General features: G+C 34.2%; 1 protein-coding gene and 1 long non-coding RNA gene across 6 annotated transcripts in view; both read left to right on the top strand.

Annotated features, from left to right (window-relative positions):
- LOC123552252 (echinoderm microtubule-associated protein-like 2) overlaps positions 1-18472 on the top strand; it is a 67913-nt gene that overhangs the window by 28358 nt on the left and 21083 nt on the right. For 2 of the 5 annotated variants that reach the window (XM_045341764.2, XM_053525205.1), the window contains exons 1-2: positions 1898-2036; positions 17679-17838. In XM_045341764.2, the coding sequence (XP_045197699.2) occupies positions 2016-2036; positions 17679-17838 (181 nt within the window). In that variant the 5' untranslated portion in view covers positions 1898-2015. Of the gene's footprint in view, positions 1-1896; positions 2037-17678; positions 17839-18472 lie in introns of those variants that run through there. The other 3 variants (XM_053525208.1, XM_053525207.1, XM_053525210.1) reach the window with 2 other exon arrangements.
- Positions 10421-15379, top strand: LOC128549075 (uncharacterized). Its single transcript, XR_008367458.1, has 4 exons — positions 10421-10547; positions 11672-11809; positions 12417-12584; positions 13097-15379. It is a non-coding gene; the product is annotated as an uncharacterized LOC128549075 (long non-coding RNA).

Here is an 18472-nt window from a genome sequence, read left to right as displayed (position 1 = left end):
GATAAAACAGAGCTAATGCTATTCACATCAAAGCGTAACTCCAAGTACATTGATGACGTCTCTGTGAAGGTCGGTGACTCTGTGATAAAGTCCACAAAATGTGTTAGGAATCTTGGCGCAATATTTGATAACAGTATGGATATGGAACAACAAGCCAACTCTGTGTGCCGGGCTGGATATGCACAACTACGCAGAATAGGTCACATCAAACGGTAACTTACCAGTGATGCTACAAAGACCCTTTTCAACAGCCTGGTAACCTCACGGCTAGACTACTGTAATGCCTTGTTAAGTGGTATCCCAAACAGCACAGTTAACAAGTTGCAACATGTCGACAACACGACTGCCTGCGACATCACTAAGACGCCCCATCGCAATCATATAACACCGGTTCTGAAGGAGCTCCATTGGTTGCCAGTGAAATATATGCTGACCCACACCTTTAAGGCTTTACACAATTAGTCCCCTACCTATATTAGGAATATGATAGAAGTGTACAAACGGGTCAGAAACCTAAGATCACAAGACACGCTGTCACTGGTTATGCCAAAAACTAAAACTATGATGTATGGCAATCGCAGCTTTTCGTGCACTGCTCCAAAGCTTTGGAACTCCCTTCCCGTAAAAATCAGGGAAGCTGACACGCTAGCTGCTTTCAAAAGCCTGCTTCTTTGTACATTTTTTTGTTAACTGACCGATACATTGGTGCTTTTTTTTTCCTCATCATAAAACAGCGTAGAACAGTATTTTATCCTAGGGTCACTTAAATACTTTTAAATATGTATGTATGTTTATCATGTTTAATCTATACGTTTTACATTCATGATTTTTGATAATGTGGAATGCATTATTTTTTGTATGCGTATTTGTTTGTATTTTTGCAATTTATTCTGTAAAGCACTTTTGAACGTGTACATGTGCATGAAAAGAGTGCTATATAAATGTGGTATAATAAAATAAAATATAAAAATAATATAATAATGGGCCTCGGTCTGTGACATCGGCCTCGGTCTGTGGTATCGACCTCGGGCTAGTACAATTTTACAGGAGCAAACACCGGTAATATCTTTTAAAGTTTAATACATGAACACGAATTGAATTAAAAACAAACAACTCCATGAGTAGATTAGTATCGATTCCAGTATAGGAAGAAAGCACAGGCAACGACTAAAGTTGCTACAGCGACCTGACAAAATATACGATTACGTGTTCAGTGACGTGTTGAGTGAGCGCATTTAATGAGAAAATACGTGTATTTCTAAAGGATAGGCAGTGTGAATGAACCTTAAATGCATATAAGAGTAATTTATGCATTTTGGAGATGAATATTTCTTTAACTAATCGATTCACGTGTAAACAAATGCTTTGATGAAACAGTCATGAGATCTCCGTTTCTATACAAACACGCAGATATAACTAGTAGAAAATTTAAACAAAAAGTCTGATTTTGTCAATTACACGAGGGTTTGACGCTTAGCACTTTTACAAAGGTAATCACAAACGGTGTTTTATTGTAACCTACGCAAACATTATTATTTTAGCTGATGAATAAAATTGTAGACTCTATTAACAGAGCGCAGTTATACAAACAAAGGCACTAATAAACATTGAACGACTCGGTAAAAAGTAACAGCGCAGTCATGAAGTGGTTTCAATGCGATTAGAACATAAACTGGCCAACATTTACAGCCAGCTCTTGAATTTACAATATCAAAATGCAACAACACTATTGATTACTCCTTCCTGTCGCTATATAACATCTTTAAAGAGCTGTTGTGAAAGAACTCTGTACAGACCATAATATCTTAAAGAACATGCTGTTTTATTTGTGCTCTATATACGCCGTCAATCAATGATTTTCCGTCTAAATTCGATTTTTAAATGAAGACTCTTGGTGTACTGGATAATTACTTCGACGAGTGAAAGCGACTGTTTTATTCGTATATCCGGCTTTTTCTATATTCTTTTATATAGGGACTTCATTCAAATAAGTAAAGAGAGTTATTTAACTTGAAATGGACGAGGAAGATTTTGAGGTAAAGAGTACAATGTCACTTTCATTAGAAATTTTAGATGTTTCTAGATATTTATTGCACGTATTCGTACTTATCCTGAAAGATATTTTGATTGCTACTCCATCGCACTAAAGATTTGGAAGGCACATTGCATTTTAAATTTTCTACCAAAGAATACAAGTTGTAACGAATCTTAATAAAGATAAGCTGTAGGGAACGGATGCAGTATTCAGCGGCATCTGACAGAATTTCCTTTCCAGATTTTTTGCGAATAAGTTGGATTAAGCCAAGTTATAAAATAATCCTAGAGGCTCCAAGATCAACATGCAATGTAATTTGAATTAAACAAATGATCATATTTGGCAATTTGATTAAAATTTAAAAAATACCTGAAAATAGTTCTTTTTATCATTGTAAGCTTTCAGCATTTGTGCACAAAATGACTTTCATATTATTCAGAATTTTAACAATTGTCGTTTTTGCATTAAATGAACTAGTGATTAAATTACTTACAACTAATAGAAATAAACTGTGCGATTTAGTAGCAAAAATGAATTTTACTACATTGTATCTTAATTCTATTGTATAGTCACAAAATACCTATTACTATTTAAAAAATTGAATAGTCATAAAATTTCCCCAGTCAAATATATACACTTTATATTGATTCTCTGCTACCTGATCAGATTTGTTTCCCACAAATACGAAAATACTGCTATACCACAAAGCTAGATACTATTAAATGACTGTTCTGTATGATAGACCCAAAGAGGCGTGTTTTGTCCTACATACTTAAGGACTGTGACAGATCCGCTCATTTCAGAATGTATTGATATTCTATCTTTCAATGTTGGCAAACGTATCGACATATATTGACCATTTTCTCAAAATAACTGGTGACTTAAATAGAAAAACACTTTTTTCTCGATGAAGTGTTTGATGATATGCACTCAATACAAATGCAATTACGACCTGACGAGATTTCTTGGCAACCAACAAAACTGGTTCCTGTTTACAGATGTAAATAATGTCAATTAATAGGAACCATGCTGATAATTTATCTGACAGACTCATTTATAAGAATGAATCAGTGAATACTTGATACTGAGGTGGAGAAATGTATTCGCAAATAAAGAAATTTGCAAGCAAAATGTTCCAATTATTATACATTGTCTTGTTTCTTAACCATGTCCATCTTTCAATTTGGACAGTGCCATTAACTGTTAAATGGGTTGCTTACCAAAAAGATACTGACTGAATGGCGAACAGTGAAGCTTTGTGCAGGCTGATCATTCTCTACACTGGTCGTAAAGGCAGAATCAATCATGTCTAGCATGATTAGGGTTAATAAAAAATTAAAAAGCTGAAATAAATTTATATTATTGCATCCATTTCCTCCTAGACCCTTTTTAATAGTGCGTTATCATACGACAGTTACGTTTTGCCATGAAACGAGCATAAATAAAATATATGTGTTAACAGCACGTGCTGTCTTTGTTAACACATTTTTTAATCTGCTGTTAAAGACAAAGAACGAGCTACCTTCTTAAAACAGTTATGAGGTGAGGTGAACTGTCAACGTTCACAGTTAATTTCCTCCCCATCCCCACCCCCACAAACACTTTATGTTCTGCACTAATTGAGCATCCGAAATAGTTTTAATATAACTATGATATATGCATTTGAAAAGAATAGATATTTATCTACACACACAGAATAAAAATCTGTATTTCTAGAACTAAATGAAAAGACAGACCAGTTTTAAATATACCAAAATACGATAATACTATGCTAAAGTTTGATGTACAATCATTATTTTTCAAGTATTATAAATTTCATATATACCCACTAAGATTGTTAATAGAATACAAAAGTAAAAGACGAAAAATTTTAGTCCAACTTATGTCTCTAATAGGTTACCTTTTTCATGACTGCGCTACCACTGTCTACAGATCATTACAACATTGCTCTTGACAGTGCTATTTTCTGCGTCACAAATTAGCACGCACGCTCTACGTCCCACTTCCTCACGAAAAAGGGGTTGCTCATATTTCCGTTACTCCGACACCGTGTCGGCGTGATCATTTTTGTTGGATTTTTGTATTGCATATTTTCTACTGTCACAGTTGTTTTAATGCTAGCCAAAATATAACATAATATTACAATTTTTGCCCTTTGCCTATCCAAGTTTCTTGCATATATCTTAGTCATTCATCTCATTATTGCAGAAGCCGATTTTGGTGCACTTTCTGTTGTGTTCGTAGCCATAACAAATACAATTTTTGTAGTAATTACGAAATAAAATGACTTTTTATCGCCTTATTGGCTTCTAGTTGCGTACACATTTTGTGACGATGTGTCATATTTTTTGTTGTTGTCACATAGTGAAAAAATAGACCTGGAAACATGTGTTCTTAAGATAGCATAGAATTAAACTATTCATTGCTTTACTAAATTGAGTCGTATCACAATAGAAACGTCTTGTAACATATCACTGTAACTCCTTCATTACAATATATATGGGTTGGGACCTCAGTGACAGAAAAAGATGTCATAATGAACTTACCCATGAAATAATTGCTTATGGGTCAGTGACACTACACCGTATAGCGTTAACGGACGCCCAACGTATAGAAAATTGCGGCAGAAAGTTATCCGGCGACGAAAGGCATCCCCCGCTGCTGCTCGGTGCTCTCGCGATTGGTGTATGGGGCGCATAAAGCGGACAAAAACGCACAATGACCGCAAGATCAACACAATACAGGACGAACAACGTTCAATTAACGGATATCACCGTACTAGTAAAGGACTTGTATCGCGTAAAACGTAAGCGCAACGCATGAGAAACTGACAAAATGTTCTTGTCAGTTATCGTCCGTTGAACATACGTTACATCCGTTGCATGTCCGGTAGTAGTCCGGCCGTGAATCATGTCCACCGGACAAGAATGGATGCGAACCGGACAAGTACAGAATAAGGAATGCATGAGTAACGAACAAAACGCATACGAGCGCATTGCTACCATACATCTAACGTACAACTTTGTACGGTGGTTTACGTTCTAAACTTTGAACATGCTCAAAACCTTCTACCGGATGGAACGAACTTCGCCGGACATGGAGCGCAGGCGCCGCATGAGAAACGGGAAAGAAACGCATGCGAACGGATATGAACGGATTGAAAATTTTATTATACGTTGGACGTCCGTTAACGCTATACGGTGTAGTGTGACTGACCTATTATGGAAAGCATGAATAATTACTGGAAGCGTACTTGGGCTTTTCGTTCACCCTTTTGAAAATGAAATAAAGGGAGTTTATGTTTGAATGAGAGAGTTGTAAAGAATGAAACAGAAATATCTTAGACTCATAGGATTTTTATGCAATTCATTTAATATATAGACATTAATGCGTAGATAAACATATTGCTTTTAACTTTGTGGGCTGAAAATATTTTGTAAGATTAGGTACATGCACAGTAATTAAACAAATAGGTCGGCTACTACTCGTTAATTTTCCTATCACAAATTTATGAGAGGTTGCGCAATTTTTATAACGTTAAATAGTTATTGCTGTTATCATATCTTTTTTGACATATAGTAGAAGTATACGTTTGATCTTTACTATCATTTTTACATTAGAAAGAACTTGGCGGCTATTTCTGTATAATCATTTCTAATTAATACTTTGCACGGAAATGATGGAATTGTGCATGTTTATATGTTGCGCAAACATTGCGTTTTTCTATTGCTAGACATTATAAAATACAATATGTGTTACTTGAAACAAACTTGTAGAGATTACTTCACATGTTGTAATAGATTGTAGTAATGTAAAGTATTTTTCATTTTTCTTAGCGCCTTAACCACTAATGGACTTCGTGCTTTTTGAATACTTCGTTCTCATGCTTTTATACAGGTAATGTGACCATATTTACTTTCATTTCCGTTCTTAAGAACCGCCACATGCGCTTTTTCATTTGTTCTGTTTCACGCAATAACTCAGGCCTAACACGTAATTATATATTCTAATCTGTCTCTATTGATAGTGAAAAACGAACCTTCGATCTGTTTTCAATATAACCCTGTTACTCTCTATCTGTTTTACTGGTTCTGGGCATCGCCCTAGTGTACGGCAGTTCCCAAACCTAAACACGTCCTGTCATTATAATATATAAAGTCAAACTAAATTATGAAGTGTTGGTGGGGCCGATTCTAACTGAGAAGACAAGAAACTGGGAAGAGTTGCTAATGTGCCATGAGAACAAACTGCGCAATGAAGCCAAAAAAGGTGTTTTTGGAGCTTATAGTAATGATAATGCCTTGCTTGGCAAGTTGGATATGAAACGAGATGAGACTGTGTGAATGAACCTGAATTGCATCTAGACAATAACTTCACACGTTACCTATGTCCTTACGAAATTTAATTGCAAACTCCTTTTTTATTCTATAGACGTGTTTAAGTTGAATTCCAGCACGGTAAATAGGTAAACAAATGTTGTATTTTCAAGGTAACTGCGGCAACGTAAACATAATCATTATTTTAACTAATGAATAAGAATGATTGTTATACCAACAGAGCGTAGTTATACAAACACAAACACTAATAAACATTTAACGACTTCGCAAAACGACAGCGCCATCGGAAAGTGGTTTCAATGACATCAATAGTTAAACTAGCTGATATTACAACCAGCTCTTGAATTCACCATATCAAAGTTTAATGACATTATTGATTACTCCTTTCCTGAGGTATTGTGCTTCTGAATTTATTCTCCGCTGTATAACATCCTTATAGACCTGTTATGAAAGAAATGTGATTTCACTGAATGTAATATTCTAGAAAGAACATGATGTCTTTTGTTTGTGCTGTATAAAAGCTGTAAATCAATAATTGAGCCGTGCCATGAGAAAACCAACATAGTGGGTTTGCGACCAGCATGGATCCAGACCAGCCTGCGCATCTGCGCAGTCTGGTCAGGATCCATGCTGTTCGCTAACGGTTTCTCTAACTGCAAAAGGCTTTGACAGCGAACGGCATGGATCCTGATCAGACTGCGCGGATGCGCAGGCTGGTCTGGATCCATGCTGGTCGCAAAGTTTTCTCATGGCACGGCTCAATTTAGCCTCTAAGTTCGATTTTTAATGAGTCTCTTGTTCTTATTTCCGGCTGATTTTTGAGTTGTAATAAAGCATATTACTAACGAAGGAATTTTATTGAAATATAATTGAATTTTGTTTTAAACTTAATAGTGTTGTTACATCAGCAATGGACGAGGAAGGACTTGAGGTAAACAGTAACAATAACATTGATATAGAAAATATATTCAATTTATTCGGACTCTTTCATTAAGAGGAGTTCTGAACTTTGCTCTATGCAATGAACATGTTTATAAGGCGGATCTCTTGTTTTTTTTTTCTCTCAAGATTTAATATTATTGTGATTACTATGTTTCAAAAGAAAAAAAGTATTTTCTTTAAATTTAGTCAAACTCGATCTTAATTGCATTCTTATTGAATAAGGCCTAACAAAAAAGTGTTTGTTTCCGGTAACGTGCTATAAATCTTTTTTTTTAGTAAGTGGGACTTTTCGGAAATTATTTTTGTTTTAAAAATTGAATACATATAAGGAGTTATGCCTTTAAAAATTGTAGTTTTACAACTTTTTGTTAAAATGTTGAAAACAAATCCAAGGCCATGAAAACATTTAGGGTCGGGCCAAAAATTTATGGTAGGTCGGGATACCGGAAACAAACAATATTCTAAAGCCTTAATAGGTTGAATGTTTGACGTCATTATGCAACAAAATCACTATACCTTTCGGTCATTACGTCATAGTGTCAAACGTCATAGTGGCGCGTTGGAAAAGGAAACCATACACATCAAACAAATATTTGAGGAATGTTGTCAGAGATCTAGACAGTAACCCTCGATATCGTCTTAGAACAAAACAATATATTCAAAACAGTGATTTCTCTTGAATGAAATCATTGTTTGGTGTTCAGACGCTAAAACAACCCTCAAGTTATAATGAATTCGCATTTGAACTGCAAACTTCACTGTGTCAATAACTGTTTGGGATATATTATTTCTAAATCTGTAATACAAAAGGTAAAACCTATAACAGTTAGGAGTAATACATTTTCTACATTAAAATTCACATAATGCTTACTTTTTCTGTGCAGTTGCCGAGAAAGGCGATTGATCAAAAAATTGAATGATTTTTTTTTTCTCATTTAAGTGTATGTTTTTCCGATCCACAAAATAAAACAAATATCGCGGTATAGCTTCTGTAAAGCAATATGCGGTGTAGGCCATAGAACCTAAGTTCATTTTTATATCACTGAAAGAAGTGTGTATGTAAGTTCAAAATAATGTAACGAAAATTTTATATGATGTGTCATAAGCAATAAATGGGTTGAAAGGTCAATATTCTAACAAGGTATCAATAGGCCTGGTAAACTTGGTTCTTGTGAAAAATTGAAAGGCAATTTTTTGTCCATTTATGTCCTTTTTTGTGTATGTTGTTTATTGTTATTTTCATGTATTAGTAGGAAATGTAATTTAGATTATGTATTTTTAGCTTGTATTGAACGCGACTTGTAGTATTCTGTAAATTACAAAACATTGTTTATTTGTTTTAGAGCGCCGTCGGGTAATCTCGGATATAGTTTTAACTCGGATAGTTTTAACCAATCGGCGTTTCCGTTAATTTTAATCATACTTGAAACCTGCAGTGCGCATGAGCAGAGAGTATAGCTTTCCTTTTCCGGTTTAAAAGTTTTACGAGCGGGAGTTTTTAAAAACAAGGAACGGAAAGGTCCAGTGTTACAGGTACAGTAATATTTTACATCGAATTTAAACCGTCCGCTAAGCGTACTGCATGTATTGATTTTTTCAGTTTGATTCAACTTCTACGATTACAGTGTATCAGAGTTTAAAGTGTGTATTGATTATTTGTAAACACGTGATTCCACCAGATTCTGGAATGTTTGAAGGTCATTTAAGCACAATAGTGTAGGTATCCGGAGACCCGACACAATGTAATATGTTTCGGGTATTGCCGGATACCTGTTTTTCAAAACTGAAAATGATATTAAATCTTCATCCTGACTGTTGCAAAACAAATAATAATAATAAAAAGTGATTTTTTTTTGCACACATTAGATACGTACTATAATTTTGATCTAGTAGATATAGACATGTGTAATTTAAAGTAAGATACGGCTAGATTTTCTAGCTAACATTTATCTTTTTTATTCCGACAGGATGAGTAGGCAATTGAAAGGGAAACAATACGACAAAGTAGCTCTGCAAAATGCAGTGCATGCTGTTAAGTCAAAATCGATGGGCTATTTAAAGGCATCAAAATTGTACGGTGTCCCAAGAACAGCTATCTATGATAAGGTTGTTGGTAAATCATCCGTTGAGAGCTTTCAGGGATCTCCAACTCTTTTATCTTCGGAAGAGGAATCCCGGATCGTTAAGTGGTTAACAGACATGTCAAAAATAGGGTATGGACGTAGTAAACAAGAGCTACTGGACGTTGTGCAAAAAATAATCCGGGCAGATGGTAGACCAAATCGTTGTAAAGATGACAGACCAGGTAAAGATTGGTACTACAGTTTTATGAACAGGCATCCTGAAATTTCGTTAAGATCGCCGAGACAGTTAGGTAAAGAAAGGGCAGTCATTAAACCTGAACATGTTGAAAAGTGGTTCACAGATTTCGAGTCTTTCATTAAGGATACTGTCCCTGATCCAGTCATACTTCTAGACCCAACGCGGCTGTACAACGCCGATGAGACAGGGTTCAGTATGTGTCCAAAAACGGGGCATGTTCTGGGTCTAAGAGGTGCAAAATCGGTTTATAATATAACTGCGTCAGATAGATCACAGATAACAGTTATGGCTGGAATAAGCGCCGCTGCTCATTATCTGCGCCCGATGATAGTGTTTGCTTGGCAGAGATTTACCAGAAATATGTTAGAGGGGTTTGATGATGCAGTATTGGGGAGGTCAGAAAACGGATGGATGGATAGTGAATTGTTTGTCATGTGGCTGAAAACCGTTTTCATCCCAGATATAGAAGAAAGGCAGGTGAAAAAGCCAGTAATTCTGTTTGTTGATGGACATAAAACACATAATATGTGACGTCGTCTTTGAAAACCGGTCCAGATGCGGCATGACGTAATATCGAGAAACGACGTTTAAAGTTGCGCCAAGTTTACGCGCGCAGCTTTCTTACACATGTTTTAATTAGCAAAAGTTTGACCGTTAAAGTACGACTGCTTGTTACATGATTGATGACAGCCTACTACAGAAAGAATATTTAGACATCAGACCTGTAAAAAATAGTGGTATTACGCCTGAAGCAAAATAATTCGTTGAAAATCAATTGTTTCCCCTTCGCTATGTTTCCGGTTTCGGATTTTAACAGTAAAACAGGGAAGCATGTGATGTTTACTTTTGTTTAACTACCTTTTGTTCAACGATGAAGGCATCTGAGAATTGTAATACTGTTTACTGATTTGGTAAGTACCGTTTATAAACAGTTGTTTATGAAGTTCTCTAATATATTTGAAACTTTGAAATAAGTCGTTTTTTTACCCGGAAGTGAATCCAAAACATACCGAGGGAAATTTATGAAATTTATCTTGTGGCCACTAAACACAGATGATTCCACTATGCCTGTGTATTTAATATAAAATGGCCAGTTGGGTTATCACAAAGATTATTGAAAGCAGGCAGCTTCTTACTCGAGGTGACCAGGATTCATCAAATTAATTCATTGTCCATAGTAAGCATTATTATGGAAAAATACAATATACATGTACATGATGTAGCAATGATAATTAATAGATTTGATGCAGACTTATAGATGCCTGCCTGTGTCACATCATTTCTCGAAAAGTCCCCTCTCACGTAGTAGCCAAGGTATTTTAAAAGGAAATATATATGCAGATGTCCGGTAACCGGACGCCTACCCTGCATTCTAGCTGTCCGGCAACAATACGACTAGCCTCTCCGCGAATGTTTTTCTAGCTGTTCGGCGATCTTTTTATATATGAATACTGTAAGGAAATAAATTTATTGTATCATTTTTTGGCATAGGTTTGAATATTCACCTGCAAGGCGTATACAATATTTGAAAATTGATTACCGGACACCTAGAAAACCCCTATAGGATAGAAATTTGGATAGGCTAAGCGTCCTGTTACCTGTTGGCTAGAACACCGGCTAGGTTTCTGGTTACCGGATGTCTAGACACTTCCATTTATAAAATGGTAACTGTTTTTGCTGTGGGTCTCATAAGTCATGTTAATTCTGTCTGGTGACTACTCTCTTTTTCTATTATTGTTGATCTGTTATTGTTGATTCAGAATGTTTTGTAACAGGATGATTTTTTTTGGGGGGATAGTGGGAATTTATGCCATATAACATGTATAATGAAAATCTTTTTAATTTTGAAATTTTTGAGCCTTGCTGTGTGTAAAACAATTTATGATCCTGTAAAAAATAGTTTCGTAGTATAATAACTTTTATAGTATTTTGTGGTAAGTTAATGAAACCTTTCACAATCACATTATTAATTTAGTATTCATGAAGTTTTTGATTTTAGTGATGTTTACAGTACATGTAATGTATCTTCTTTCAGATGATATTCCTTGTTCCTTTGATGGTTCATTCCACTATACAGCTGGTTCATATACCATACAACAGCCAGGAAATTGGCCTGTTTACTTTAAGATCCCAAGAAAATGTAACATATTTTGGATGTGCTTTGAGGAATCAGGTAAGTAACTTGCAGCTAATGGCTCTTATTAAAATTTTAATGCAATATATTGTTTATTTATACCTCTGTCAAGGTTTTGTTGGAGTCAATTCAAAATAAGTCTACTTCTACACTAATGATTTGTACAATGTATGTACATGTATATGACTATTAAATGGCTTAAACTGACAAAACTGGCATTATTGAAATTTAATTTCAACAATCTGGTTTTGAGGAGGATCAGTTGGTGTAAAGTCTTCATTACATTGGCTATTAGCCTGAGAAAAGTCTGTGGCACTCAATAAGTACATGGATGATTTGAATGCTGAACACAACATGTACATGTGTATAAGTTGATATCTCATTAACTTGTAGAATATAGTTCTAAATAATAGGAATTTTAATTAAGTATTCAAAGTAAATCAATTAATTGTAATTTAGTTTAATTGTAATGTGATTATTTTCAAATTTAATTAGAATATTCTTGACTTAGACATTGTGATGTGATTGAATTTTTTTACCAGTTTTACTGCACCAAGAATATAGATTAGAATGAAGACTGTAAAGGTTCCTGAGATACAAGAAGATAACAGATACTTTTACCAAAGACTTTTAAATTTTTTTTCAGGAATGCAAGTGTTTCCTCTTGTTTACGAAGCAACCCAGTTGGTTAAGGGGCAAACAACTTGTGAGCATGGTACATCACTACCTGTATTGGTATTCCATTTTGACAATGTTACTAGCTAGAATAGAAATAACATCTTGCTGTGGTACAGTCTGTGGAGACTTTTACTAGGTAACAACCATTTTTGATAGCTGTTAAAACAGTGTACACTTTTAACCCTTAGGCTGCATGAGGCAGCTATGTCTGTCTTTGCAACCAGTGCAGATCAAGATCAACCTGCACATCTGTGCAGTCTGATCATGATCTGCAGTGTTTGATACCTTGCAAATTTTCTATGAGAACCCCATATAAGTTATAAATGGTACTGTCTCTATTTAAAGATGGAGTAGTCAATTTTACAAATTTAGCAGGTTAACCCAATAAATGCAAAAAATGTTTTTTAGAACATCCTATTTGCAGTAATCAAAATCTACAAACAAAGTACATTTTATATACTGACAGCACGCTGTTTTCAGTCAGTTTGTCAATATTTTAGAGCATTGGTTGTAAGAAATTAAAGAAAGAATCATCTATTATCAAATAGTGATAACTCTGCTTTTATTAAATAAAGAGACTCCTAGGTTAATTATTTAAAATGATATGGTTAATTATTTAAAATAATATGTTTTACTTATTTGTTACAGGATATCACAGATTGATTGAATATTCAACAATGATCACAGACCATGTAAAGTTTGAATCTGACTTGCACTTTGAATTTAGAAGAATCTGTGGAGGAGGGTGAATGCTGAGACCTTAAATAATACATGATATTGCTTACACAGTGTGTCAGTCATGAAAGAAAGGCCATAACACTGCACAGTTGGTCAACAATGATTTAAATCCTGTCACATTCTACCAGTGAAGAAATATCTTATCACAATATTTTAAACTTTTGAAGAAGATAACCCAGTATTACCACTTTATCATGTCTGCAGAAACACCTGGATTGTTAGTGTTAAAAGTGACAGTCCAGTTAACTTACTAAAATCTACTCCTCCTTGCCAAACGAATATTATTGACATGGAACGACACAAGCCTGACAATGGTACCTGTATGGACTCGTAAGAGAATAGTATTTGTCTGAAAAGTCAAATGATTCTGTTTGTCTCAAACCACTTCAACTGAAAACTGAAATATCTACTTTTCATCAGAGTTTGTAGCAGTGTAACCTTCATCAAAAGTTAAGCTGTTGTGTTAATTATTAAAGTATTTTTAGAAAAAGGAATTTAGTATGTATGTTGCCATGGTAACATAATTCAAATTATATTTCATTGAAATTATGGATTTGTATTTCAATAAGGGATCTACAGTATATAATGTAATGGTAAAAGAATGTTCACTTTTTTGTATTGTCAGTTATAACTAGCCAGTGAAAAAACAGATTATGAGGAAAGGGATGACTGAAATGTTTATTCTTACATTACTACTTTTGTTACAGAAAATGGCTGTTTTAAAGTTTTTATGTGAAATTTTCAGATTTCTTTCCTGAATACTTATACTTTCAAATATTTAACTTATTAGAAATACTTCTTTAAAATAAGCTCTTGCTTTTAAGTATTATTGTAGGAAAAGGAAATTTAAAACATATGTCGCCATGGTAACACAATTTTCCTAGAAAATATGGAAAAAAATTTAATTAGCTGTACTTTCTAGTATTCTACTTTAAAATAAGCATAAACAATAAAAAAAATCAATAGTAATATATGTTTCATTTACTTCAAAATAGTTATTTATTACCAGCAGGTAAAAGGCAAGTTATGAAGAAACAATGACAGAAATGTCTTATTCTTATAGTTATTACTCATGTTACAAACACTGTCATAAAACAAAACATTTTAACTTTTTAACATGAAATTTTGAGATAATATTTTTGAATACATACCACTTTTTAATATTCAAGTTATCTGAAACACTTTTCCAAATTAAGCTCTGTTTTAAAGTACTATTGTAGAAAACAGAATCAAATGCATATGTTGCCATGGTAACATAATTTAAAAATGTTTTTATAGAAAACGTGAAGGACTTTAGCCAGCTAGGTCTTTGCACTTTAAGTGAATATCTAAATATTCTTTGTAAAAGAAGATTCATTTATTTAAAAACAGTCAGTGATTACCAATAAGTGAAAACACAAACTGAAGAAACAACGACTGAAATAGTTTATTCTTGTGGTTATTACCCGTGTTACGAAATCTGTCATAAAACCAAACATTTTATATCTTTTCACATATAATTTTCAAATTTTACTTTCAAATACATATACTTCATTATATTCAACTTACAAGAAACATTATTTTAAATTAAGCTTTTATTTTTAAGTACTATTGTAGAAAAAGCAATTTATTGCATATGTTGCCATGGTAACGCAATTTGAATGATGCTTTCATAGAAAATATGAAAGATTTAAATTAGCTGTATTTTTCTGTATTTAGTAAGCATCACAAAAATAAAATTTCATAGTAATAGAAGGTTCTTTTTTTCCAAAGTAGTCATTTATTATCAGCATGTAAAAGACAAGTTATGAAGAAACAATGACAAATCTGTCTTATTCTTATGGTTATTACCCATGTTACAAAAACTGTCATAAAACCAAACATTCTTAATATTTTCATGGGAAATTTTTAGTTTATTTTTGTAAATACATATGCCTTAAAATAGTTTACTTTTTAAAATCCTTACTTCAAGCTAACATGTTTTTTTTAAGTTTTATCATAGAAAAGGGATTTTAATATATTTGTTGCCATGGTAACACAATTTTAGAAATATTTTTACAGAAATTGTTGTAGATTTTAATTGATTATCATTTTGTGTATTAAGAATGGGATCTTACTTATATCATGCAATTGTAACAAAAGATAAATTTATTTCAGAATTGTTAACCATTACCAGTATGTGAGAAATAAACTAGAAAGAAAGGATAACTGAAATGTACTGTTTTTATTTTTAATATCTATGTTACAAAATCTGTCATAAAATTGATAATTTTGAAGATTTTCATCTGAAATTTTCAGGACTTATTTCTGAATGAATATACTTTCTAAATATGCAAAAACCTGAAATTGTCAAAACTCCTCATCTGGACCCATTTTCTCAGTCATGGTCACATATGACAATTGAAGCATCTGATGTATGTAAAGATAATGGGATCATATTATATTGCCTACTGGAACATGCTAGTCATCTAATGCAGCCATGTGATCTAAGACTGTTTTCGTCCCTAAAGGAAACATGGAAATCTTCTTTACGTGAATGGCAGATAGATCATGTAGGTCAGTATGTGACAAAGTTTGAATTTGCTGCGATATTCAAAAAGGCATGGGTAAATGCATCAAAGGTTGAGAATGCTGTGAATGGATTCAGAGACGCAGGCCTTTTTCCATTAGATAAAGACAAAGTATTAAAGACTGACAAGTTTCAAACAAGCATTCTGTTCAGACAAAAAGAAAGTAAATCAAATGAAACAGAAGATAATAGAACAACTGAACAGACAGAAAACAGCCCAAGATGAGGAAAGCAGACCAGACACTCAGATGAGACAAGTAGAACAAACAGTTGCAAAACAGAATGAAACCCGTCAGATGGTTAATAAAGAGAAACAGACTGAGAATGAAAAGCAAGATGAAGCATCGAAGGAGAAGGAGAAATTGACCCAAAGTCGATAATTACAGTAAACGTAAAAGTCACCACTAATAATAGTTTAGGTCCGCAACCTTCAACATCGGGGGCTGCATCGCCAATGAGCAAGATCCTGAATATTCCGAAGCCTAAAACAACAAAGAAGAGAAGTTTCAAAAGAGAAATATTGCCAAAAGCAATCACAGGGGAAGAATTTCGTAAAATACTGAGTGAAAAAAAGAGAAAGAAGGAGGAAGAGGAGGCTGAAAAGCAAAGGCGCAAAGTGCAAAGGGAACAAAAACGTCTTGAAAGGGAAAAAGAGAAACAAATTAAGGCCGAGCAGCGTCTTCTGAAGAAAAAACAGAAGGAGGAGGAAAAGGAAAAATTGGCCAAAATGAAAAGTATCATTAAAAAAATAAAAAAGGCCGAGGTCGTATATTCTGATGACGAAGGTAGTGATTTCTCCGTGCAGGACGACTCTGATGATAACATGCCGATTGACCCAAACAAGTGTTACAGATGCGATGGTACTGATGATGATTCTGGGTGGATTGGTTGTCAGCGTTGTTTCCGTTTCTTTCATAGTAAATGTACAGATATTGAGTTTGAAATAATGTCAGAGGAGGAGATTCAAGGGTTTCCTTTTGAATGTCTCTACTGTTAAATACTGCAGCCGTGTTATGCAATGAATATCTGAAACTCGTTAAAAGTGTATTGTCATAAATCGGGTTTCTGTTAACATACGAAAATGAAAAAAAAAATGTCATAAATCATGTTTCTATGAAGCAACGAAATGGAAAAATAATATTTTCATTAAAATATGTTTCTGTTAAACTACGAAATGTTGTCATAAGTCTGATTTCTGTTGACTTAGGACAATGAACAAAATATTGTCATAAATTAGGTTTCTGTTAAGCTACGAAATTGAAAGTTTATTGTCACATCATATTTCTGTTAAGCTACGAAATGTAAGAGTTCATTGTCATAAATCATGTTTCTGTTTAGCTACGAAATGTAAAAGTTTATTGTCATAAATCATGTTTCTGTTTAACTAAGAAATAGAATACTTGCACTGTTTCTAAAAGACACTTGTTACATTATTTTTTAAAAATAATTTTAGTATCCGAGATTACCCGCACTATCCGACTTTACCCGAAATTAAACTGGCGCATGGTTCCCTGTTTACAGATGCGTTCCATTTATATAGCATATTGGAAACTAGAGTCAAAGGCCGGTAAGAAGCTCCTTTTATTTTTCGGATATATGGCGGCGCGAAATTCTACTTGTTTTCCCAAATATGTCTTTGAAGACATAAAGTATCCGGAAATACCCGACGGCGCTCTAGTCATTATGAGACCTATAAACCCAATAATGACAATAATATGTGAGTGTCTGGTATTGTCCATCTTGATATTTTTCTTTCTTTTTAAGGCTACTGACTGAGCGGGAATCTATACTTACATTCTAATAATCAAAATGAAATACATCTGTATTTCATGTATATATACTGTAGAAAACATAAATGAATCGAGCACATCGTAAGCATTTGAATATAATACTAATGCTTGCAGCCTGTATGATTTCTTCCATTTTCTGTTTCTTTGACTTCAGGATTTCGTCTTTACGTTCAACAAAGCTATGCCAACTGGTAAAAGTCAACGAAGTACTAGGCCGTCATATGAAACCAGTGGCCATACCGATAAACGCAAACAAAGTCAAAAGGCGCCGAAATCTAACTTCCGCAAAGCGCACAGAGATTTAAATATTGCCGGTAACTAAACCTATGATGTTGTTGTTTTCAGTTTTGTTAGCTCACCAGAGCCAAAGGCTCAGGGTGAGCTATTAGGATGGGTCACCGTCCGTCGTCCGTCGTCCGTCCGTAAACTTTTTACTTTAAATGACATCTCCTCATAAACCGCTAGGCCAATTTCATGCAAACTTCACAGGAATGTTCCTTGGGTGAAGCTCTACAAAAACTATTCAAAGAATTGAATTCCATGCAGAACTCTGGTTGCTATGGCAACCGAAAGGAAAAAAATTGAAAATATTCTTCTCAAAAACCAGAAGCCCTAGAGCTTAGATATTTGGTGTGAAGCATTGCCTAGTAGACCTCTACCAAGTTTGTTCAAAGCATGACCCCGGGGTCAAAATTGACCCCGCCCCAGGGGTCACTTGATTTTACATAGGAAAATCTTCAAAAATCTTCTTCTCAAAAACCAGAAGCCCTAGAGCTTAGATATTTGACATGTAGCATTGCCTAATAGACTTCTACTAAAGTTGTTCAAATCATGACCCCGGGGTCAAAATTGACCCCGCCCCAGGGGCACTTGAGTTTACATAGGAAAATCTTCAAAAAAAATTCTAAAAATAAACCAGAAGGCCTAGAGCTTAGATATTTCATATTT

Source organism: Mercenaria mercenaria, chromosome 15 (assembly GCF_021730395.1).
Source record: "Mercenaria mercenaria strain notata chromosome 15, MADL_Memer_1, whole genome shotgun sequence".
NCBI classification, from domain to species: domain Eukaryota; kingdom Metazoa; phylum Mollusca; class Bivalvia; order Venerida; family Veneridae; genus Mercenaria; species Mercenaria mercenaria.
Note: the sequence above shows the minus strand (reverse complement) of the source record. Positions and strands in the feature narration are given on the sequence as shown.